Source organism: Eschscholzia californica, unplaced genomic scaffold (assembly GCF_041429995.1).
Source record: "Eschscholzia californica isolate CP2 unplaced genomic scaffold, dmEscCali1.0.p SCAF_4, whole genome shotgun sequence".
NCBI classification, from domain to species: Eukaryota; Viridiplantae; Streptophyta; class Magnoliopsida; order Ranunculales; family Papaveraceae; genus Eschscholzia; species Eschscholzia californica.
Genome location: NW_028238461.1, coordinates 27801474 through 27827385, shown reverse-complemented (window position 1 = coordinate 27827385; position 25912 = coordinate 27801474). Strand labels below are relative to the sequence as shown.

At 36.1% G+C, this 25912-nt stretch overlaps 1 protein-coding gene across 2 annotated transcripts; it reads right to left on the bottom strand.

Moving 5' to 3' along the window:
- Window positions 1–648: 648 nt before the first annotated feature.
- Window positions 649–25912, bottom strand: LOC147543978 (WAT1-related protein At5g64700-like). 2 transcript variants are annotated; one of them, XM_086635065.1, is made up of 7 exons: window positions 25688–25912; window positions 25397–25459; window positions 25182–25298; window positions 13209–13461; window positions 4537–4695; window positions 1320–1471; window positions 649–1088 (listed from the first exon to the last, which is right to left on the bottom strand). In XM_086635065.1, exons 1-7 carry the CDS (start codon window positions 25858–25860, stop codon window positions 881–883), a joined length of 1125 nt encoding a protein of 374 aa, XP_086491191.1. In that variant the 5' UTR covers window positions 25861–25912; the 3' UTR covers window positions 649–880. The 2 variants fall into 2 exon arrangements, with proteins under 2 accessions (XP_086491191.1, XP_086491192.1); XM_086635066.1 differs by lacking the exon at window positions 4537–4695 and having other exon boundaries at window positions 25688–25905.

Below are 25912 nucleotides of genomic sequence, written 5' to 3'. Positions count from 1 at the left end.
AAAAACATAAATTCCACCTCGCCCCTCTCTCCATCTCACATCTCACTTCCCCTCACCTCTCTCTCCAACTCACCTATCTCTCTTTCTCTCTCCATCTCACCTCTCTCTCTCTCTCTCTCTCCAACTCACCTCTCTCTTCTCCAACGAAGGTCTCCGGACGAAATTTTTTCCAGCCGACGACCTTCAAAAAACAAACTCTCATCTCTCCCTCTCTCTCTAAACAATCCGGCGAAGAGAAAGAGAGAAAGAGGTCAGTTGGAGAGAGAGGTGAGGTGGAGAAAGATGTGAGGTGGAATTCATGTTTTTTACTTAATTTTATTTTGAAAAAATATTTATAGGAAGGGTAGATATGACATTTACATTAAAAAAGGGGGTCATATTTGAATTTACAGAAATAAGGGGCCATAAAGGAAGTTGGTCACAAAGTAGGGGCCAAATAGGAATTAACTCAAAAAAATATGTCCACGAAAATGTACATAAAACATCAATTCCGTAGAGAATTTATTATCCGGAGATTATCTTTATGTCCCAAAGCCGCGAAAAAAAAAACTAATTTTACTACTTCATATATGGTGGGATATTTCACCCATAATTATGAGAAAAAAATTTGTTCACCCTTTTGGCTCAAACAACCATTTAGCTAAATTATTTTGGCCTAAACCGTCGCGGTCATTTTATTTTAGCCCAAGAGACCATATTGATAATATAGTGGTTTTTTCGGCTATCAAACCAAATTATTCTGGACAGTTATTTTACAGAATACAGATAAATGGAAAAAACTGTAAAACTTCTCAAAAACAAATTTATCTGCCATTAGAACAGGAAAAGTTATAATTCACAAATCACCTGCGCCGACTAGGTATATATTTTTAATTAAGACTTATTCAGACAACTTCTGTGGATGATTTTTCGAGTTGCTTTCTACATCATCACAAAGTTTATCATCACCAGATAAGTCATTTGTTAGTTCTTTACCTTTTCCACCTTCTAGTGATGCCAACGAAACGGTATCATTGTTTTTATTTTCTTTGTTCTTCCCCCACAAAACACCATATAGGCCTCCGACGAAGGCTATGCCCCCTAACACACTGAGACAAAAGCAATATTACTAAATAACAATATATTTATCAATTTTTTTCGAGTTCATAGAAATAGAGAAATTTAATCCGTTTAGATTTTTGAGTTGGACGCATAAAAAACCCCCATAAGAACTAAGCTAAGGTGTTTTAACAAAAAAATAAAAACTAAGCCTATGTTGTAGGAATTTGCAGCCAATTCGTGGAGAGAATAAGTGAAAATGAAAGGTAAAGTAAACAAACCTTCCCAAGCTAATTTCTTCTCCCAAGAAAAAGAAAGAAGAGACGATGGTGAGAATTAAAGACAATGGGGTTGACATAGCCAAGAAAACAGGTCCCTTCTTCTCAATGCACCATGATTGCAAGTAGAATGTAACGCCTGTAACTACAATTCCCTGTCACATGTATTATATATTGTTAAATTTAATAATTCTAGACTTTTAAATGATTTAACAAATTCTTGTTGAGTGGGAAAGTTTTTTGAGGGATTTTCTTACAAATAAGTTTCTGGTTTAAACACAGACTTTTAAATCTGATTTTTCAACAGTAATTTATTTCTATTTCAGTTTTAAATCTGATTTTCCATCAGTAGTTTATTTCTACTTCAACTATGGACATTTAAATCTGATTCTTCAACAGAATTTTTTTCTATAGAGTTTTAAATTTGAATTTTCTGCAGATGATTAGAGAGAGATACAAGGGGAATCTATCTTAGTGGCACCCGAAAGAGCTAAATCGACACAAAAAAGGGGGGTCTTGGAAACAAATTTTAACGGTTGCAAAGCTTGTGAAGAAATACACCACTGTTCACATCAATAATGGTGAAAAAACTTCATTTTGGAAAGATAATTGGGCAGGTTCTTCTTCTCTCAAAGAGGAATTCCATGACATTTGGAAGTGTTCAAATTCTAAAGATCGTTTTATCAAGGATATGAAGGTTAGCATCAATAGCTCTTTTGATTGGAATCTCAAGCTATCCAAAATTTGCAAAGAAGAGGAAGCCATAGAGGCTTCTAATTATTGAACAGAATCTCCAACCCCATGTTCTCTTTTAAAGAAGATTCTTCCTTTAGAGAATGGAGTCCAAGCATTAATGGAGAATTATCCGTAGCGTCACTTTACCATCATTATAACAACTTCTTTTATGCTAGCAACCAAGGTAATCTTCCCAGAGAATTTCCTAGCAGAATTATTTGGAATAGCTTTGTCCCTCCAAAAATTTCTTTTATCATCTGGTCAGCCTATCTCAACTCTATCCCAACTTCTGATCTTCTTCAAAGGAGTGTTTTCTCGTTTCCGAATCGATGTTCGTTGTGCAAGATGGAGGAAGAGACTCCATTAGAACACTTCTTTACAGATGCTCGTTCTCGGCAAATATTTGGAAAGAAATTACTTCTTCTCTTAATAGTGTTTGGCTACATGCTAACCTTACCAAAGACATCTTTGACAGCTTAACTATTCTTACAACAAGAACCATAAATAGCTTCATCAGGTTTGTTGCTCCTTTTGCCATCATTTGGAGCCTTTGGTATGAGAGAAATAGAAGAATTTTCGAGGACGAGGACAAATCCGCTGAAAATGTTATCATTTCCATCAGGTTCTCTTCCACCTTTTTCTCGGATTGGATTTTCATTTGGGATGCAATATCTTATATATATGTAATTTTACTTTTTTTTTTTTTCAGTATTTTCTATTTCCAGCAATTCTTGAATACAATTTCACCTTCTTTCAAAAAACAAATTTGAAGATCATTTGTCATATTAGAAAGTGTTAAGATCTGAATGTAACAGAACTACTAAAGTTGAATCAGAGTTGACCAGGAGTTAGAAGCGGAAGAAGGATAGAGGTGCCTTTAGAATAAAGCAGTGCCTATAGATTAGTCAGTTAAAGAGTTAGTTAACATTTTCTTCTCTTTCTAACTAAATGTTACAATTGTTTTTTTTTTTTTTTGAGAAATGGACTACAATCTACGTTAATACAATTCTCTAAAGAGCTGTCGAATGTGAAGATTATGTCTTCCTAGTTCAAGCCAAATTTTTTAGATGTATTAAATCATTTACTTGACTATGTGTTTCCTAAGTGGGACAAGATAATAACTAACTCAGATCATTTGATCTTATTCTTGGAAAAATAAGTAATCAAGATAACAAGTCGATTCCTTATTGAAGGAAGACGAATCAGGCGAGATGGACAAGGAGGTCCGCAATCCACATGACCTAAAACATCTTGAAAATCAAGTAGTCGAAGAAATTGAGATCTCCAAAAAGTCTAATTTGTTGGATTATTCCAAATGTACTAGTTAATTGTTGATGGTGAACGAAGATTTATCGTGTTTGATGATAAAGATGACTGAGACAATGACATTAGAACAGAAAAAAAAAATATCGAATCATAGGCGGAGCCAGGAATTTGAGTATGGGCGGGCTGAACTTATATTAAGGGTTCACGAAAATTTCCAATTTCTACACACTCCCTATCATAGTGCTAGTTCACATTTTAACATTTATATTTAGAAAAATTTAGAATTTTGGCTAAACTACATCATTGTATCATTGGATCCACATCTATCTTTTATACAAATAGACATTATTGGATTTAATACTAATAGGAATTTTGTGGATGTTAATATATGAACTAGTTTAAAATAGTGAAGAACTTTATTGCCAGTAAGGGAACTTGTTTAAAATAGAAGAGAATATGCACAAGAATTAAACCTTAAAATAGTGAAGAACTTTATTTATGTTATAGCTGTTGATGTTTCGTTGTGGATGTTAATATAAGAACTAGTTTAAAAAAACCAATATGGCCGGTAAGGGGACTCGAACACAAAACCTCATGGTTATAAACATCTTGTCTTACCAACTAGGTTGTTGAAGTCTTTCATTAAAAAGCTCAACGCAAAGTATAAGTCAGGTGGGAAGACTCGGGCTACATCGTAAAAAAGCCAACACAAGGTAGAAGTTACAGGTGGGAAGACTTGGGCTGCAGCCTGGCTTAGCCCACCTATAGCTCCGCCCCTGTATCGAATGAAATATGATAAAGAAGAAGAACAACAAAACGAATCAAATGAAGAGAAACTGAAGAAGAAGAAGAAGAGCCCAAGAAGGAAGAAGAAGACATAAGGATCGAGCTTTTCACTAATTCGATCCGTAACTAACTTTCTTATAATCGAACTCAGCATAGGTGTTACTTTTAAGTTTTAGGTTTGATATTAACTATCTTCTACCTCGTCAAATTTTAAAGTAGACTCTAGACAGAAATCCTATTTAGCTTGCAGTGATTCTCGATTTAGTAGATAAGAATCATTGAAAGAACAAACCACGTCAAGCCACCTAAGATTTCTAGCCAGAGTCCGCTTAATTTTTTTTTCCCCTAGCATTTTTCATAATAAAAGCATATGATGAATCAAATGGTGGAAAAGTAGCTTTACTTAAAAGAAGGAATGCGATAGAAGTATTACCGTGTATGCGACAGCTAGGAGTCCAATATCGAAGTGAAGATGCCATTTGTAAGAGTTTCTCTCAAAAGCAAGTGATACTATGAAGGACTGGATTGTACTCAGAAAGCATTGAAGTGCTGTGAATGGTAGCTTTGAAGGATAGCTTTTCAGTACTGGTACCTGAGTTTGCAATTTATCATATTTCACAATTATTCTTTCTCTGTAATGTTGTTGATTTTGTGAATACATGGCAAATAAAAGTTAGGGAGATGTAGTTCACAAAAAATTTTGACAATTTTTTTTCCGAAATAACGTGGCCAGATTCTTTTCGAAGTTTGATTAAATCTGGATTGTTCTCTTTATGAGTCGTTTATGTTATAACGGTCACGATTCAGTCAAACTTTCAAAAGAGACTTGCCACATCATTTCGACAAAAAATTTGTCAATATTTTTTTGTGAACTTAACATTTTCCTAAAAGTTAATACAATGAGATCGAGCTTGAGACTATATCCGATGGTTTTGGGAATTTGTTGGCGATTTGGTTGTCCATGCCATATCTTTAGGATCAATAGAATTTCACCTATTAATATAAATGGATCAATAGAATTTCACCTATTAAAATAAATTATCGTCCCATACTAGGATACGATAATTAGAACACCACCCGTATCTAGTCTATGAAGGGTTCTAATCTAGAGAAGATTATGAAATTCTTCTTTTGTATTTATACGCGTATAATCAACTGACTGGGTAGGGGATTTTTTTGAAAAAGAAACTTCATTTCATATTAATTTAAATCATCATCAATACAATACTTGATACAATCTGGAATGTTATTGATGCCCCATAAACCGGACATGTTTCTAGAGAGACCAGATTGGCAAGTTCATGAGCAACATAATTACAATGTCGATAACAATGAAGGAAGTGAACTGACTCGATAATGTCTTCAAATTGATGTATGTCTGGCACGAATACATCAAAAAAGGAATACTTTTTTGTTTGTGTCAAGTTTTAGTAGCAAACAATTAGTCGTTTTTGTTCTCTGTGGCCAAATATAGACCCTATAATTATTACTTTGGATCCGCAATGCTAATTATTATAGATAGAGTATTTACTTGTGTGTAGTAAAAAAAAAGAATTTTTAGTCTGCGGTCTAAAAATTTGACCTTAATAGCACCATAAGTCCACTATCTCTTATTAAGTTTGCACCTATCTCTCCCCCTCTATCTTGATCTACCTCTTTCTCTATTTCTCTCTCTCTCTCTCTCTCTCTCTCTTTTTTTGATCGTGATGGGGCAGGTTCAAGCTTAGGGGGAACCCAAGCTTCTTATTTTCTTTCAGATATTGTTCATTTCAATGTACACCTAATTCGGGTTCTTTTTGAAGAGTTGCTATTGAAGATTTGGTTCAACTTGCCTTTAAAGTTCAATTCCTTTCTCTTTGTTGGATTTGATGATTTAAACTTGATATGTATGAAAAATTAGTTCTTTCGTGAACAAGAAAACAAAAGAAAATACGAGGACAAAAAAACGGGATATATCTTCAACCAATGACAAGAAAACAAAAAGTACAAGGAGAGAAAAGCATAGTAGATCTTCAAACAATGAAAGCTACCGAAACAAACAAGTTTACATTTGCGAATCAAGTTTGCGCGATTTACAAACCCAGTTTTGCATTTACTTGCAATTCATTTTTTTTGTAGAAAAATATATTGAAAATGGATCTTGTTAGAAAGATTATGAATTTTTTCTCTTAATTAATATTATTTTGACTCAATTTAGCTAAATTTCCAAGGATGAAAACAATAGGTTAAATATGAACTTTTATAGAAATGAATGCAACCATCTAAATGAGACTTAAGTAAATAAGGAAAGTATTTTAAAATTCGGATAGATAATTTCTCCTCAGTTTAAATTGTAAATATGATGACATGGACTGCTAGAGATCTCTAAGAAGGAAAAATCTGTAAATAATGGCTTGGGAATAGTTATATGAAGGGTTAAGTCTAACTAGTGTTTGTCAATAACAAAAAGAGAAAGTAATCAGAAATATTTTTTAAAGAGAGCCCAACAAAAGAAAGAAAAGTGGATTATTCGAAATATGATTTAGAGGGAGCCATTTTTTTAAGATGCCAAATATTTCGACTAATTTTCTATTTGATCACAAGTTATGGGCCTAACTGGAATTAACTATGATATTAAATATTTCCATGTCTTTAAGAATAGGTGCAAATGGAGAGTTACAGTAGAGAGAGTTTTCACTTAAAAAAAAAAAGAGAATTTTTAAGTATGTGGCATTGGATCTTTCTGTTTTGAATGTGTGTGATTATTCGAAATATGATTTAGAGGGAGCCATTTTTTTAAGATGCCAAATATTTCGACTAATTTTCTATTTGATCACAAGTTATGGGCCTAACTGGAATTAACTATGATATTAACTATTTCCATGTCTTTAAGAATAGGTGCAAATGGAGAGTTACAGTAGAGAGAGTTTTCTTTTTTTTTTTGTTGAAACAGTAGAGAGAGTTTTCACTTAAAAAAAAAAAGAGAATTTTTAAGTATGTGGCATTGGATCTTTCTGTTTTGAATGTGTGTGATTAATTGTGAGAAAATATTCCTATGTGGAACAAAAACAATCTTTTAACCACAAAATGATATACAAGGCTTTCCAACAATTGTCAGTTGATTTTGAATCTGGATTGCCACAAAATCAATATGGTATTAAAAGTAGATCATCTGTTCAAGAGTTACATAGAACATCTCCAATGCAAAATTCAATTTTGAAATTCGGATTGCTGTGCAAGATTTTTAGAGTTTTTTTTATCTTCTCCGATGCAAAACTCAACTAAGATGTCAAAGATGACGCGTTGAAGGTGGAATAGAGATATCTGAAGAGGACACTCTATTCTAGAATGTCCTCTTGAGATATCTTTAATTGTCCAACTAATATTTGAACTTGAACGATGTTAGTACTAAAAGTCGCGGAAGCTATCGAACCTATCCTAGAAATTGATCCGATTATGAAAATTAATCGAAAAGCTAAGTCAAAACCTAAATATGCAAACAGAATTAACGAGGTTCGGCTTAAAGCCTACGTCCTCGGGCGAACAAGAAATATTTATTGAAGGATAGATAAAGACGACTCACACAACCCGCAAGTTCGTCCCAAGATGGTACCGTATAGAAATTAACCTTCTATACTAAATCTTCGACGACCGAAAAATTAAACACCGCTAAACTATGAACAAAATTTCTCTCACTTGCTCACACTCTCTAACTCTCTACTGAGTTGTTGTTGTGCTGTTGTGGTGTGGTAATTAGAAGCACTCAAGACCCCCTTATTTATAACTATTATAAGCCGACTCAATTAGGCAATTCACCACCGACTTCCAATTTTCAATTTGAGATTCCAATTGAATCCAATTTGGAATTGAAACCGCCATCCATCTAAACCGCCACAAATTAGAATGGAAACCGCCAATTCAAATTTGGAAACTGCTTCTTACAATTCTCCACTTCGTACACAATTTGATACTCTTTAAATTTTGGACGAACACCAGGATACTCCTTGTAAGATATATTTGCTTCTTGTAACTTCATCCGACTGCACCATATGACCATGGCTGCCTACGTACCCTTTTATAGGATCAAGCCTACCATAGTTTTACCAATCCTTCACATAAAGTTTACCTTGTCGTCATTACGCCCTTTCGGACAACTTAACACGAGCCGATTTGTAGCAATTTCAGGCAATGCTTAAACTTGCTACACGTCACCACTTTAGTCAACATGTCCGCGGGATTCTCATCTGTGTGTACCTTCATGTGAGAAACATCACCTTCCTCTATGACATCTCCTACCAAGTGATACCTGACATCGATATGCTTAGTGCGAGCATGATGAACCTGATTCTTCGCCAAGTGGATCGCACTTTGACTATCACACCATACATCTACGCACTCCTGCTTAAACCCTAGATCATCCAGAAGACCCCACAACATCAATGCTTCCTTCACACCCTCGGCCATAGCCATATACTCGGCCTCCGTAGTAGATAACGCAACTGTAGATTGTAACATCGATCGCCAACTAACTAGAGCACCATGTACCCTAAATACATAACCAGTAGTAGATCGTCTTCTATCTAGATCGCCAGCATAATCTGAGTCAACATAACCACTTACCTGACATGTGTCTCCACCAAAGCACAAACCCGTATCAACGGTACCCTTTAAGTACCTCAAGACCCACTTCACAGCTTCCCAATGTGTCTTCCACGGGTTTGTCATAAACCTACTAACCACACTGACCGCCTGTGAAATATCCGGACGAGTACACACCATAGCGTACATCAAACTGCCAACTGCACTAGCATACGGTACACGATCCATATGATCCTTCTCTACCGTAGTAGTGGGAGATTATTTTCACGAGAGCCTAAAGTGTGGTGCCAAAGGTGTTGACACCGCCTTCGCATTCTTCATCCTGAATCGAGAAACTACTCGTTCGATGTAACCTTTCTGACTCAAGTACAGTTTCTTACTTGACTGCTCTCTTTTAATCTCCATTCCCATGATCTTCTTTGCAGCGCCCATGTCTTTCATCTCAAACTCTTGACTGAGTTGAGATTTCAACTTATCTATCTCCACCATGCTTCGAGAAGCAATAAGCATGTCATCCACATACAAAAGGAGATAAATAAAGTCACCTTCGCGAAGCTTCTTGATGTATACACAACAATCATAGTCACTTCTGCGAAAACCATGCTTTAGCATGAAAAAATCAAATCGTTTGTACCATTGGCGAGGGGACTGTTTCAATCCGTAAAGAGACTTTCTCAAGCGACATACTTGATTTTCTTTACCCTCAACCTTGTATCCCTCAGGTTGAGCCATATAAATTTCTTCTTCCAAATCACCGTGCAAGAAGGCGGTTTTAACATCGAGTTGTTCCAGCTCAAGATCACTGTGAGCAACAATATTTAATAACACCCGAATAGAAGTATGTTTCACGACTGGTGAGAAAATCTCATTGTACTCGACCCCTTCTTTCTGTGCATAACCCTTGGCCACCAGTCTTGTCTTATACCTTGTACCCTTGATTTCGAAAGAATCCTCTTTCTTCTGGTACACCCATTTACAACCAATAACAGACTTTCCTTCGGGAAATGGGACAACCTCCCATGTCTTGTTCTTGTGAAGAGACTCCATCTCTTCTTGTATAGCAACCAACCAACTCTCTCTTTCCTCCGCGGTAATAGCTTGTTTGAAGGTGACCGGCTCGTCGTCTTCCACCGAGAGTGCATATTCAACCACATTTGCCTGCCCGTAATGCCTAAGAGGTTTGTCTGACCCTAACCTCTGTACCGGCTTATATAACCGTTTCGGCCTAGTGTGTACCGAAACATCCTGCTGTTGTTATTGTAAAATTTGTGTACCTTCCCCTTGAACCTCCTCATGATCGGGTTCATCAATTTCCTCATCCTGAGTATTATCCTGATGCTCCACCTGATCATGATTCCCAGAAACCCGTTGGTCTTCGGCTTCTACTTCCACTACTTGAGCTTTAGTAGACCCAACATCACCACAACTAGGCACAGTAGCTGTCGTCATAACTACAATAGATGACTCATCAAACACCACATCTCTGCTGATTACAAACTTCTTGTCTTCCGTACACCATAGTCGATAACCCTTGACTCCTGTAGCATATCCTAAGAAAATTGCCATCTTTCCTCTATTATCAAGTTTGTTACCTTTAACATGGTAATAGGTCGTACTACCGAAAACCCCAAGTCTCCCGTAATCTGCATGTTCACTTAACCACACCTTGTAAGGTATGTCGCCCTCTTAAGAAGAATGTGGAGACCTGTTCACAATATAACAAGCTGTAGCAACAGTTTCTGCCCACCATTCTACGCCTAATCCCAAATTTGAGCGCATACATCTAGCCTTCTCAAGTAGTGTACGGTTCAATCTCTCTGCGACTCCATTCTGCTGAGGTGTGTTTACTACTGTCTAGTGCCTCACAATGCCTTTCTGATTACAAAACTCCTTGAATGCCCCATCCGTGTACTCCGTCCCATTATCCGATCTTAACGTCTTTAGCTTTCGACCAGTTTTGCTCTCAACCATTGCTTTCCACACCAGGAATGTGTTGAATACCTCATTCTTATGCTTTAGAAAATAAAGCCAGACAAATCTCGAATGATCATCAACGAATGTAACAAAATACCTAAAACCACCCTTGGAAGCTGACTTTGCCGGTCCCCAGACATCGGTATGTACGTAGTCTAATACCTCTTTGCTCATGTGCTTGCTTGTAGAGAACGTCACCCTGTGTGCCTTCCCGAACACACAATGCTCACAAAACTCCATGCAAGGCTTCTTCATGTCCTTCAACAAGCCTTTCCCGCACATCAAAGATAGACCCTTTTCTGACATATGCCCAAGGTGCATGTGCCAAAGCCTCGTACTAGCAGTTGGATCCCTTCCACTGATTCCTACTGCTACATCTCCCGTAATTATTGTCCCCAAAAGTTTGTATAAATTACCGTAACGAGTACCTCTCATTACCACCAAAGAACCCTTAACGACTTTTATGGAGCCATTCTCTATAATTATCTTACAGCCGTTCCGCTCCAACACACCAAGGGAAATTAGATTTTTTTCGCAAATCGGGTATGTGTCTTACGTCCATCAATGTTCTCACCACTCCATCGTGCATCTTGATACGTATTGTTCCGAGTCCACAGTTTTACATATACTATCATCACCCAATATAACTGTACCACCATCTATACTCCTATAGGTAGTAAACCACTCCCTATTTGGACACATATGGTGTGACGCCCCTGAATCAAGCATCCACTTATCGGAGATCTTCTCAGACACCTCTGTTACCGAGAAACATTCGTCAGGGTCTTCTGACACATATCCCGCCTCTTGCATCTCTTGTTTCCCCTTGTAGCCTTCGTTCTTTTACTTCAACTTTCTCTTTAAACAAGCCGCTTTAAAGTGGCCAGCTCACCACAATTAAAACACGTTTTCTCGAAAGAGCCTCTAGATTTGGATCTAGATTTCCCGCCCTTTCCCTTTCCCCTTTCATTACTCCTCCCCCTCGTTACAAACAACCCTTGTGCTTGATCCTTGTCTACTCCACCTGACGTCATACTGCTAGTAACAACCTTACGAAGGTCATCCACTAATAACAAATTTCTCGTCTCTTCCATGCTTAGACTGTCACCAACAAGCATCAAAGTTTGAACAAAGTTCTCATAGGGTTTAGGCAATGAAAGTAACAATATGAGGGCTTGGTCCTCATCCTCAACCTTAACATCAATATCCTTCAAATCTGAGATAATCCTGTCAAACCTATTCACATATCCCTGAATAGAAGAACCCTCTTCCATTCTACATGTGAATAATTTGGATTTTAAGTAGACTTGATTCGTTAAAGTTTTCGTCATGAAACTGCTTTCTAGCTTTAACCACACACTCGCCGCCCTTGTTTCTTCGTCTACTAGGAACGCCACGTCTCTCTCAAGACACAACATAATGGTAGCCCGTGCTTCGAGATCTAACTCCTCCCAATCCTCATCTGACATATATCCTGGATTCTTTCCCGTCAACGTCTTGTGTAATTTCTGCGAGATTAGCAGATTCTTCATCTGCATCCGCCAATAAGAAAAATCGTTTTTCCCATTGAACTTCTCTATCTCATATTTCCCTGATTTGATCGTACCACTTCTCGATCCCATCTTCTTCTTCGTTCAATCTCAACAAGGCTCTGATACCAGTTGTTAGTACTAAAAGTCGCAGAAGCTATCGAACCTATCCTAGAAATTGATCTGATTATGAAAATTAATCGAAAAGCTAAGTCAAAATCTAAATATGCAAACAGAATTAACGAGGTTCGGCTTAAAGCCTACGTCCTCGGGCGAACAAGAAATATTTATTGAAGGATAGATAAAGACGACACGCACAACCCACAAGTTCGTCCCAAGATGGTACCTTATAGAAATTAACCTTATATACTAAATCTTCGACGACCAAGAAATTAAACACCGCTCAAAACAATGAACAAAATTTCTCTCACTTGCTCACACTCTCTAACTCTCTATTCAGTTGTTGTTGTGTTGTTGTGATGTGTTAATTAGAAGCACTCAAGACCCCCTTATTTATAACTATTATAAGCCGACTCAATTAGGCAATTCACCACCGACTTCCAATTTTCAATTTGAGATTCCGATTGGATCCAATTTGGAATTGAAACCGCCATCCATCTAAACCGCCACAAATTAGAATGGAAACCGCCAATTCAAATTTGGAAACTGCTTCTTTCAAACGAATAGAAATCAAATTTTCATATATTTCCAGAATAACTAGTTAGTTATTTACATCGGAAACATACAAAAATTGAGGATCTCTATTTTTTTTACTTAGGAATGAGAATCTCAATTAAAACTTGACAAATATGACTACTTGAAATTTTTTTTAGTTTTGCATTGTAGATGCTCTTAACTCCGAGTGCAACTACTGTGAAAATAGATCACGGCATGAAGGAAAGTTATCACGTAGATAACTTGTCAAAATAGCCTAACATGTGTGCGAACCGCCCTACTTAAGGAAAAAAGGACAATAATCAGAGGAAATTAGAATAGAGAGAGAATTATGGAGAGAGAAAATAACCTGCAAAACAAGCCATAAACCCCACAAGGTGTTGGAGGTGAGCATAAGGAAGCTACCCTTCATCCATGTCCTGTTGGAGCCACTTAGTGAAGCTGGTTCCTCCCCACTACTAGGGTTCCCCAATAATGGATGAATCATAGGTTTTAAACGTGGTCCTTTGTATAAAGCAAGAACAATGGCTCCGACTATGCATAATATAACACCCAGTACTTTAGCTTTCCCCGAATTCCTCCTCAAATTCACAACTTCCATTCTGTTAGAAACAGAAGTAAAAAAATGTATAATATGATCAGATCGTGACTAACAATTAAGGAGTCCAGTAACAAACTTCGATAGGTATTCTTTTGTACTGAAAATAAGGTACGTAAAAAATTTTACAGGGAAGTAATAACACAAATTTGAAATAGTTAGGAGTGAATGTTATATTAAATCATTGATGAATCCAAACTCAATGAATAACTGTTATCTATAATTGTCTAACATTATCTGAAATAAAAATTCCCAAATTTTGGTTGTTTTTTTTTTCAAAATTAGGCAACTTTATCTTCTCACACAATTCAAAACTAAGGTCTAGAGGGGTAGATTTGATGGAGAAAGAGAGAGAGAGAGAAACAAAGATTAGACAGAGAGATTTGCACGATAAAAGAGCACCTTACGAGAAAGAGAGATTGCAGGAAGGGAAAGATAAAAGAAAGAAAGAAAGAAAAAAGAGCACAGTGACTTTCTTTTTTGCAAAAATAGAATTTTACACGAAAAGTACAGGTTGTCAACTAGAGAAGATATGCAATTTAAGAGTTCTTAATGTATTAACTAATATACCAAACTAGAATAGTAAAACGAAAATATTAATTAACTTGGGTTGAATAGAGATTAAAAAGTTGATCTAAAATGAATGATATTTAAATGAAAAAACCAAGCATGCACGCAAAGTTGGATTCTTACAAAAAAAAAAAAAAAAATTAAATGCTAGCGAAGGATTTTGAACCTGTCACGGGGACGAAACCAGGACTAGAAGTCAAGAGGGGCCGATATCAAACAATATTTTTTAATATTCATGGACTTATATGTCAAAATTGACGATTTAAATTTTAAACCACAATTCAATTCACAACTTGTTGGTCCTAGGAAAGTCGCTCTAATTGATGTGAAAATGTCACATTTGGAGAGCCTAACTTAGACTAATTACTCCTTTTCGAGTGTTATCAATAATATTTTATGTGTTTTTCATGTTAGGTACTTATTTTGGAGTTAAGCGTGTGATTCGGAATAAAAAGAGTGAATTATCACTATCATTTCATGTGCCCAAAACGAGAGAAAATGACTTCAAGCAAATCAAATTACAAGTGGAGGCAATGACGAGTCCGACGGTGAAAACGGAAGTCAATTCCGAGTTCGGACGGGGAAGTTATGAAAGAAAGAAGTCCGAGGGTATTTTACTCCTTTGTGACAATTTGAAGATGTAGAGACAAGGATGGAGACACCTCTTGGTTTCTAAACCAAACCCAAAGCCCACACAAGCCCAAAGAAGAATGACAAGGAAGAATTATATGAGCACCCTCTCTTTATAGATTAGAGTCAACAAAGTCTAAATGATTTCACTAAGTCAAGGGACTCTAAGGTTTCAGTAGTTTAGGCTACTATTCATCATCTTCTATCTTGGAAAGGAGGAGAGAGAGAGATAAAGAGGCTAGGGTTGTGCTAGGGTTTGTTCTTGAAGATTCAAAAGGGTTGAGAGCTAGAAAGAGAGAAGGAAGAAGGAGGAGGCCCGGCCAAGCATAGGCCGGCCAGCACACTAGGCCGACCTAGCTTGGTCGGCCGAGCAGTAGCCCGAGCTGCAATACGAGCAGCAGCTCGGGACTGCTGCAACACGGGACGGACAGCATGGGAGGCTACAACAGCGACCGACTCCTCGGCACCAGCTCGAGATGCGCACGGTACCACATCAGCACGGCCGGAACAGCTGCTATCCGGGTAGCAGCAGCTGTTCGGTTTCACGGATGGCAGCTACACGGACAGCTTTAGAATGCATTTGTTGTGCAAGGGAGACGTGACATGTATGGGACGCGCGCACGGGGCTCGGAGCAAGCTTCCTTTGGTCGGAGCTAGGGTTTTGGCCGGATTTCACCATTTCTTTAGTCGAATTTTCATGGTGTTCCGGCCACTTTCTTGGCCGGAAACCTTAGGGCTTTTACTCCCCATCATCTTGGCTAGCTTCCCATATGGTTTGATTTGATTTTGGGTTAGAAATTTCTAGAGGGAGAAAGCCAGGGTTAGCTTTAATGGAGGTTGTGTTCTAAATGGAGAAGATGATGGTGGTCGCTATGGGGAACCCAGAATATTGCTAAGGGGAGATCCGCTGCAACTAAAAACTCATATTTTCCGACGATCTTAGCCTCGAACCACATCGAAAAAGATTCTCTCATCATTTTCTTTCCATTTCTTATTCAATCACCATATTTAGCTAACTTTAGTGTGTCGATTATATGAGATGAAATGTGATGAATTTGTGATTATGTTTAATATGATTTGATATTTTGATTATAAATTTATGTTCATTTATTTCAATTATCGTTTTGATCGTATTTTCATGTGTCTTGTCAAGCACTTCACATAGTTAATAGGCGAAACGAAGTATTCGATTTCGATCGTAGTCTAAGTCATATTTTCATGTGTCTTGTCATGCACTTCACATAGTTAGGCGACTAGACAACACTTTCGTTGACTCGGGATCAACCGATTTAGACATTTGTTTGACTAAGTATGATCTCCGGACATACGTAGTACTTAGAGACATCTACTTTAGGAGTCGAACATCGATTATACCTTGAAACATTAGATCGGACTACACGTAGTCGTAGGTTTACCATTATCGAATTCTCGGTTCGACACCTCTCTCACTTATTTATCTCCCGACACTTGTTGCCTCCCGACTCTTGTTTCCTCTAAACTCTTCTCTCGAATCTCTCTCGCCCGTTTACATTGATTGTTTAGTTTAGTTTTACTTGCTTTCTTCTTTTGTTGCTTTATCGATTAAAATCCCCATTTATCCTTCTTCCTTTTCATCTCAGTCTAAGTTAGCTTTTAATATCTACACCGAGGGATGAGACCCTTCGTTATCCAAACTACCTTCCTATCCTTGGATTGATCACGGCTTTGCCCGGCTTTGCCGGATTACTACTTGATACCTCCGCTTGGGTGTGCAACCTTTTCGGGTGCATCAAGTTTTTTGGCGCCGCTGCCGGGGATAGGTTTAGTAGTTAGGATATAGTTTGTTGTTTTGTTCATTAGTTTAGTGTTATTTGCTTCTTAGACGTCTTTATTTTATTTTGTACTTTCTTAATTTCATTTTTTTTAGGTAACGTTTTACAGAAAAGAGTCAAAAGAGACATAAAGGCGGAAGAAAAGGAAGGAATCAAGAAGCTAAAGAGGAAAAACAAACGAAACGAAAGGAGCATTTGCTAGTATCGCATTCTAACTCTTCCTTTTTACTTGTGCGTGATTGTTTAGTTCTGTTAATGTTAGTCTCCATTTTGTGATTGTGTGTTTGCATCCTTGAAGATTGTGAAATCATGACAAGTTTGTCGTTTGATGATGATGATGATGACATTATTTTAACTATTTCCCACACTAGTGGACCACCTAGAAGTCGTTAAGACTACTCAAACTTATATAGAAATGGTTCGATTAGTGATAGGAATAGGCGAGTTGAGTCTGACCGACCTAGGATGACCATGGGTGAATGTCGACAAATGTATGGAGTCGGACAGACTCGTGATAGATATGGTGTTAAGGATTACGAGCATGAGGGTAATCAACCCCGTAGGAGTCTACGAGACTATCGACAAGAATTTGGGATGACCACACCTTCATGTATGGATTTGTCATTTGATGATAACCGTAGTTACATTAGTATTGATCAACCACATCGAAGTCTTCGTGACTATCGACAAACATATATGGACGGTTCACTTAGTGATGACAATTCCCGACTCAATGATTCCACTCCAAGAGTCGAGTCTATGTATTTACATGAAGCTAGTGAAGAAAGGACCATGGAGACCATTAACCCGGTTTGTGCTATTTGTGCGAGCTTAAACTATTTGACCGAGTATTGTCCCATGAGTCGTGTTCAGCAAGAGTCTTTATCTAGTTATACTCATGTGCCTCATTACGAGGAGACATCTAAAGATAGTCTCCAAGCATTTTTGGAGTATCAGACTAGGTTCAATCGAGATATAGCAGAGATCACGGAATGGATTCTCGAAATTGTTGATAGACTTGAGTCGGAGCCTATCGACGACGAGGAAGGGCTTTGCACACCCCAAACTCAAGAAGAGACTATGAATGATGGTGAGGGTAATACACCTAACTCTAGTCTTAAGTTAAATGTCGAAGAAGCTCCTAATAGACCCTTTGAGTATGAACTGACCGATGACCCTTATTGCTCACTCTCCCAACCTTCGTCATTTCACCATGATAGGACTACAGTAAACATTGATGTTCAGGATGAGGGCTTTATGAGCAAGTTTGGGGATGAAACTATTATGAACTTTCCAATTTTTGACACTTGTGAGGAGGCAGTCTTAGATGCCATATTAGGAAGGAATGGTGGTGTAACCAACTTTGAGGCTCCCGATGCCTTTAAGGGCGTCGGTAACGTAGAAGTTAGAGAGATAGCCGATAGCTTGTTGGATTTTTTACTGAAGGAAATTATGGACCTTGACTTGGTCCCGAGCCTATTGCCTTATCCTTAGAATCTAGTTCGACCTTCCACATGATCTCAGACTCGGTTGTTGACCCCTTCTGGGACACTTCGGACGTTTTGCCTAACATGTATAGGGACTTAGTGGATGTTTTATCCACTAAGCTTGAGTTTGACTTTTTACCTTCAACTGACTTCCTGACCCTTCATTTGTATGTCGATCCTTTTGACGACTTCTTAGTCGTCACCCCTAGCATTCATGCTAACTTAGTGGACCGTGCATCCACTAAGTTTCGGGATGACCTCTTTTCGGTTTTCGTCTCACGTGAACTTCTTTGGTTAAATATTCTTGTGAGACTTTTACCATTTGTATATAGCTTTCTTTGGGTTGAGCCCAAAATCTTCTGTCTTTTGCTTTATGATCGTTAGGCTGGCTAAGTTGGGCCTTGATGTTTGTGGGTATCATCTCTGGAAACCGTCCGCGAGACATAACTCGTGCTCTTGTGTGGAAACAAGAGAATCAAAGGCTAATTGCATAGCTCAATGCAATCGTGTAACCTGCGTTAGTGGTAGACTTTATTTGGTCATGTCTTTTACGTAGGTGTGTGTATATGCTGACTTAAAACTTATTTATTTGATGTACCGAGTGAGGCATCTTAAAAGGATTTACCAGTGTCTACACACACCAGTGTCTACACACACCAGTGTCCCGCATGTGTATATGCTGACTTAAAACTTATATATGCTGACTTAAAACTTATTTATTTGGCTGTAGATCCGTCCCTCACCAGTGTCCCGCATGTAATACGTATTAGTTACTACTAACAACTAAGTTGTTAAAATTTCAAAAAAAAAAAAAAAATAAGTTGTTAAACTCCTTTGTCTACTTCTCAAACGCTTATTATTTGTTAAGTTTAAGATACCTAAGAGCATCTCCAATGCAAGACTCAATCTTAAAATCGTAAGTGCCACCTAGGACTTTAGAGTTTTTTTTGAGAAAAAACCTCTCCAATGCAAAACTCAATTGAGATCTTAAGATGATGTGGAAGCATTAAGTTCTAAGATGTCTCAACTAGAAACTCTATTTTTGAGAGTCTAAGTGTCCTAGTCATCAAATTTAATTTTTGGACCAATAAAAAATCTTTCTTTATCAACCACTTTTTCCTATTAAATGTATGTGTGACATGTGTCTCTATTAGAGTTTTTTAGGGTGTTGCATTGGTAAAGGACTTGAATTAAAGACACTCAAGTTAGCCACATGGGAAAGAGAATCTCTATTGAGACTCAACACATAAGCCAATTAGAGATTTTTTTGAGTTTTGCATTGGAGATGCTTTAAAAGGCTGAAATCTCTCTTTTCATTAAAATAAAAAAATGGACCCCTGTGTTAGGGTTCAGTGCCGATAACACTCCTTACCACAAGACCCGGAATATGATACATAATTTGTAGCAATTTCAATTAAAATCCTAAGATACTATGTTATAGCAGGGATGCATATTAAATTTCCGATTGTAAGACGTCTGACCGTTATTTGTACTATTACAATGAGATGTCGTTTTTTTTTTAAGTTTTGCTATTACAGACGTACAACTAATTAGTACCACATAAATTAATTATGCGTGACTTAAAAAATGAGGTTTTAAAATATTATTCAAAATATGTATAAAAAAAAGAAAAAAAAACCAATCATTACATAATTATAATTCAGGTCGAAATATTTATAAAAACTAAATTACAGTTTTGTGTACTTAATTTCTGAATTTCTCCTTACAACTCTAAATATATCAAATTCTTTTGTTAAATTTTGGATTTCGATAAAACTTGTATGTTTAGAAGGGATTTTCCCTTTTTCTTTTTTGCAAACTCGTTTGCAGAATGCGAATTCGACATGCTCATTTCGTAAACTTTGTTTGTAGAAAGCAAACTCAGTTTGGAAATCTCGCAAATACGGCATGCTCATTTGGAATAATTTTTTTAAGAGTTTTCTCCTTCAAATCTAATGAAGCTTCTTCTTATTCTTAATTACCTGAAGTCAATGGACGATGAAAACAAATCAAAGTCTTCATCTATAAGCAAGGAAACCAAGTCGACATCCATAATCAAGAAGAAGAAACAATAATGAGTCAACAACCCTGGGCTGGAGTGGTTACCAAGTTGGTTTCCACCCTTGAGGTCATGGGTTCGAGACATGGCGTCATATCCCTTAAAATATGCTGACAGTTACAAAAAAAAAGAAACATTAACGATGACAAATTAAAAGTGGAACCTCTAAAACCCTAATATCTTTTAATCCATAATTAAAATTTACACAAATTTACACATATCTACAAAGTTCAAGGCGGTAAACAAATTAGGAAGAGGAGAAAAAGTTTTGATGAAGCTACGTTTCTTTCTTTGTCTTCCTTTTTTTTATTTCTTCTTCTTCCTCTTCTTCACCATCTTCTGTTCTCCTACCTGGGTGAAGATTGATGAAGCTTCATCTTCGTAATGTGATGTGAAAACATCACATTTGGGTCATTTAACTTATATGAATTAGTCTATTTTACTCTTCTGTTTTAATAAGCTATGTCTATATCCATGACAAGGTACCATAAAGCAGTTATGCAAAGAAATGAGTTAAGGAGACCCTAGAAGAGTAAAAAAACGCTGAAAGAATCCAAGGAAAAGCTCCTGATATTAAGAAGCAAAACAGAAGCAAGAGGAGAGAAAAGATCGGCAAGGACATTTTTTTTCATTTTGCATGTAAGAGGGTCAGAAGAGAGTTTAAGAAAGTTAAAGGAGTCTTAATTAGGAGCATGATGGTCACCTTAGTGTAGACTAGAGATGAAAGGAGAAGAAATGAACAAGCTATGAGACAAAAGGCAAAGTGGTCATCATTTTGCACAATTTGGTCAAGTTAGAGAGCCAATGGGTCAATCTAGAGATTTATTGGAGTCAAAGAAGAAGTCCAAATAGCTTAAAGACGCCCTCAAGAAGTTATAGAACTTAAAATCCAAGGGTACTTTTGCCTTTTGATTTTTTTATGGAGAAAACAGGGGGAACCCTCATTTTAGGGCATTTTCTTCCTTAATTCTAAAATTTTGAGAGATAAAATGGAGAATGGAGGCTAAGAGGGTGTTTGATTTTTGCACTTATTAAGTGATTTTCACTTAATAAGTGCGGGCCGGTAATTTTAGGTCGTTTGTTTTTTCACTTAATAAGTGAATATCACTTGTAAGCGGGGTCAAAGTAAGTGCAAAAAAGTAAGCTCCAACTTGGAGCTTATTTTTTTGCACTTACTTTCTAAGTGCTAAAAAAGACATTTCTATCCCTACCGAATATAATAATTACCAATGTAATTATAACTAAAAAAAAAATCTTACAACAATTGATAAGTAAAAAAATCTTTTTAAGACTTTATCAATGACCTTTTTCCTTCTTCACTCATCCTTCACCTAAGTTTTTCTCTTAAATTTCTTTTCACATCTCTTCTTTCATTAATCACGGAACCACCCAAACTCTATGATGTAATGTAAGTTCTTTCTCCTTCATAATTCTTAATTACTTGAGGTTAATATTTTCGACATAAAGCATTCATAAATCGTAATTCTCGTATCCAAACTCGCGAGCATAATGAATTAGTATGAAATGCTAATATGTAAATACTTTAAGGTCAAAATAGACAATTTCTCAATTTTATGACATTTTGAATTAATATAAAAAAAAAAATCAAGCACTTAGAAGTGATAGAAAACAAACGCCATATCACTTACAAGTGATATCACTTACTAAGTGATTATCACTTAGTAAGTGGTAGCACTTAGAAGTGCTAAAAAATCAAACACCCTCTAAGATTCGAGTTTTCAAATCGTGGGAGCAAAAAAGAAGAAAGCAAAAGGAAGAGCAATAAAATAGGTGAAGATGGGGTCGGCCATGCCTAAAGATCTCGGTCATGGCAACCCAGCTTGACCAGCACCTTCTTGTAGCTCGTCTAGGGCATGGAATAGCTCAGTTACCCTAGAGTTTGCTTGGCGAAACACTCCTATTGCTCCCTTTGAGTTCCTTTCTATATTTTTTTTTTTTGAATTCTAGGGTTTATTAAGCTATTCTTAAGGTTGGATTGAGTTATTTAAACTTTCTTGTGATGAATTCTAGAGAATAAAATACTTAATGCGAGTGATTCATGTGTTATCATGCTTAGATTCAATTATCTTTATAAATAATTACTCTAATTCTTGATTCAAATTTAGTAAATAATCTTTCTATAGTTTGAAAACTACATGTTTTTTCTCAATAAACCCTAGGTAGAAAAACTAAAAATAAAGAGAGTATGTTTATGTGGTCCATGATTTTACACTATCATTTGTGCTTGAAAGCAAGAATCTCTCTATGTTTAACTAAAACTCTTGTTTTTTTTATTTTTTTTTTGTTGACAGACTAAAACTCCTGTTGGGGAATAGGGATGATATGCCTTTATGTATTGGTTAGTTTAGTTTGTTTGATGCCTCTCTCATATTTGGTTTATCTTTTAAGTTTCTTTCATGTCTTATGTCAAGCATATGTCATATTTTCTTAATAACCGATCTTTCCGATTTAAGACATTATATTAATGGATCGTGATGACGTTTTGACTAATTATGTCCATTAGGTATATCTAGCACTTGGAGCATCTACCTTTGGGCCGAAAAGACTCAATCTCGAGAATCGACCCAAACAAGCATGTACATGAGTATGGCTCGATAGATTACCGAATCCTCGGCCTCTCTCGTACTTAGAGTAACCCTAGGCCCCCAATAAACCCTTAGTTAACAGTTGAAGTTTAGTAGTTGTTTTTCTTTTGTTTCTTTCTGGTCTATTTCTATTAAAAGCTCCATCTTTGCTTGTTTTAGTTAGTTAGGTGTTTAGGTATGGTTTTTATTTACTTTAGTGGACAAAATTAACACTTGATTACTATGTTCCGTGTGAGTTATCCCTGTATATCAACTTTGGTTTTACCCAGTTTACTATTTGATATCTCCTCTTGGGTTGTAACTCTTTCAGGTTCATCACTTCGTTTCGTAGAAAATTGTGGCTTCACATTGTTTCTCTCGCTAAATTTCAGAAAATTAAGATGGAGAAGAAAAAGAAGACGGAGAAGAAGCAGACCCCAAGTATTTTTTGAGGTAGAAAGTTTGTCTTATTAGCAAAGGGTATTTTGGGATGAAAAATACAAAACAACTTGATTTATAATTAGAGATACTACTTCAAAAACGAATCACAATTACACATAATAAACATGACAGTTATAGTTATTTCAAAAAGTCATTAACATTTTTACTTATTATGTCTAATAGTTTGACTCAAATAACTATACTTTTTTATTTGTTGAACGGCTCAAATAACTATAGTTATTTGGAAAAAATTAATTTGAAGAATTTATGTAAACTATATAATGTTTACTATTTAGGGTGATATCAGGGCTCATGGGACATATAAAATTTAGTAGATACAAACCTGTAATGATGTAATAATTGATGCAGATGAGTGATCCACTTAATGACTTTTGCAAGCGTGTTACTTTTGCAAACAATTCATTGTAAAATTCTAAAAACAATGATTTTCTTATTATGAGTTGTTTGACAAAAGATATTGGACATCAATCGAGTTTGAAAGATCATAACAAATTTAGTCTATAAACATGATTTTTAGAAATAATTTTTAGCAATCTTCAAAACAAGATATGGTTTCACTATACATATAATATGTTTTTTTTTACGATAATACAAAACTTAAGTGTTGTTCCTACAAAATTGTATTCTTCATAAATCTGCAACGCATTAGTTGAAAAAGTAATTACGGTACATCTTGGATTAATAAATACACTCGATCAGAAAACATATTCCTTTAGTGAACTTATTTATTTATCGATAAATGAACATATATTCATTCATCAATAAGCATACTTATTCATTTAAAAGTATTTATATATATTTTTATTTCTTATGATTAGTATTTTTACATTTAATGTACAAATGAACCTAGAGGGTAGTGGGCAAAATTCATATGACAAACTTAATTAATTTATTTTCTTATGGAATCTAACGAGCACCATAATAACCTAAACTCCTAACGAAAATGATGTAGCTGTGAAATTGCTTAGATGCGAAGAAATTATTGAGTTGTACTAACTGATGAGAATGATTCTTAACCAGTTGATAGTATCTTATATCAAATGTGTCATCAAAAGAGGTCTTTCCAGCAATAGTCACTTTACAAAATTACTTGCTACAACAGAAACATAATATGTCAGAATTGTGCTTTCATTACAAAGTTGGGATGCAGTTTGGTGGAAGAAAAAAACAAACAACTTTAGATTTGCTTTCTTCTTTGAGAAGGAATGGTTTTTTTTTTTTTTTGTTAAGAATCTACCTTAGTCGTTATACATCATGAAGATGTGAAAAACAGGATAACCACCTAATTTAAACTAACAATGTTCGTATTTTCCGTTTACTATATATGTTCCCAGAATTTAGTGGTTATTCATTTATATTTACATGGGAGATGCTAGAGTGCCCAGTTTTTAGCCCATTAAATTGCCCAGCTGATGTGGAATCACTAAAAGACAAGGGTTTTTCAAAGTTTGACTACGGTGGGGACCGCTTTTATTTCTAAATGAGGAAAGTTGGGCATTTTAATGGGCAAAATTGCTGGGCACTCTATCATTTCCGTATTTACATGGGTCCTTTGACTCAAATTTTTGTATTCGTTAATCATTAAGAGAAGTAATTCATTTAGCCCCTTTGCCAAATTCAGGTTCAAAAAAAATTATTCATTTGCCGAGGTTATTTATTTATCAAACATTCATTTATCGAGGTTATATAGAGTTGTTTGCATTTAAAAACTTGTTTCTGGCGTCGGTAATACATGTGATTGTGAAAAATATTTAACAATGAAAAATAATTTCTTATGGAAAATTCATTTTTTGCCAATATGTTACTAATGGATTTTATTTTACTTGTAAATTGGCGTTGTAGAGTTTGTTTTGTTAAATGCATAGCTTTTGTTGATCCTGTTGGGGTAGCACCAGGTTGTCAACCCTTCCAAAATTCATTTTTCCACTCATAACAGTAATCATCTTGTTGTTTTACACAATTACAGTTATTCAAGTATTGCTGAAAGTACTGACTGTGTATTGTAAACATAGACTGATGATAAAATCAATTACTGATCTTTCATAAATAAACAAATCCTTAGTTAATGGAAAAAGAAATTGAAGAACAAAAATCAAAAAAGGAAAAGGATTACAAATTACCTGAGTACAACTGCCAACACGAAAGTGATGACAGGAAGAGTATTTGAAGTGGAAGCGGCCAACGAAGCCGATGTATAAACGAGTGCAATGCCATACACGTTCAAGCTGATCGTAATCCTTATTTTTCAAACACAACTCCATATAAGTTCCAAATTCCATAAAAACTACTACTTCAATCATTTGATCTCAAATTCAAGGTGATAAACTGAACATACCCAATCAAGGAAAGCATGAAAATCTTGCAGAACACCACAAATGTTAAAGGTGGAAATTTCTTCCTACACAAAAGTCAATAATCGAACCCTAATTATGGTCAATTAGAAGCTCATTTAAAGGGTAAAAAATATCAAAACTTTTATGAATCCCACGGATTGGTAGCTCAGCTGGCTTAGTATTTGGTGAGATTGCAGTACTACAAGAACTCGATATATCAAGCTTTACTTCCAAAGTCTGGTTGAGTAGTTGATAAGACACGACAGAATATAAAAAGAAGATGAAAGAGTCACCTTTCAAAGATAAGAGCAAGAGGGACTAGCACGACGGTGGCAGCCGCCTGTCGGTAAAAAACAAACACGAAATTGCTCATGCCACCATTGAAGGCAGCTTTGGAGAGGAGAAACATACCAGCATATATAGTTTGTATAAGAAGAAGAGCCAAGTAGGGTTTCTTTTCACCCATATTAATAATACAACAAAACTATCTTCCTCTACACAATGAAAATCTGTGTGTG

Coding starts and splice junctions, on each gene's coding strand:
- LOC147543978 (XM_086635065.1), bottom strand. CDS start 25,860: ATGGGTGAAAAGAAACCCTACTTGGCTCTTCTTCTTATACAAACTATA. Junction 25,460..25,687: donor CTTGCTCTTATCTTTGAAAG/GTGACTCTTTCA, acceptor ACTTTTGTGTAG/GAAGAAATTTCCACCTTTAA. Junction 13,462..25,181: donor GTGTTGGCAGTTGTACTCAG/GTAATTTGTAAT, acceptor TGTTTCTAACAG/AATGGAAGTTGTGAATTTGA.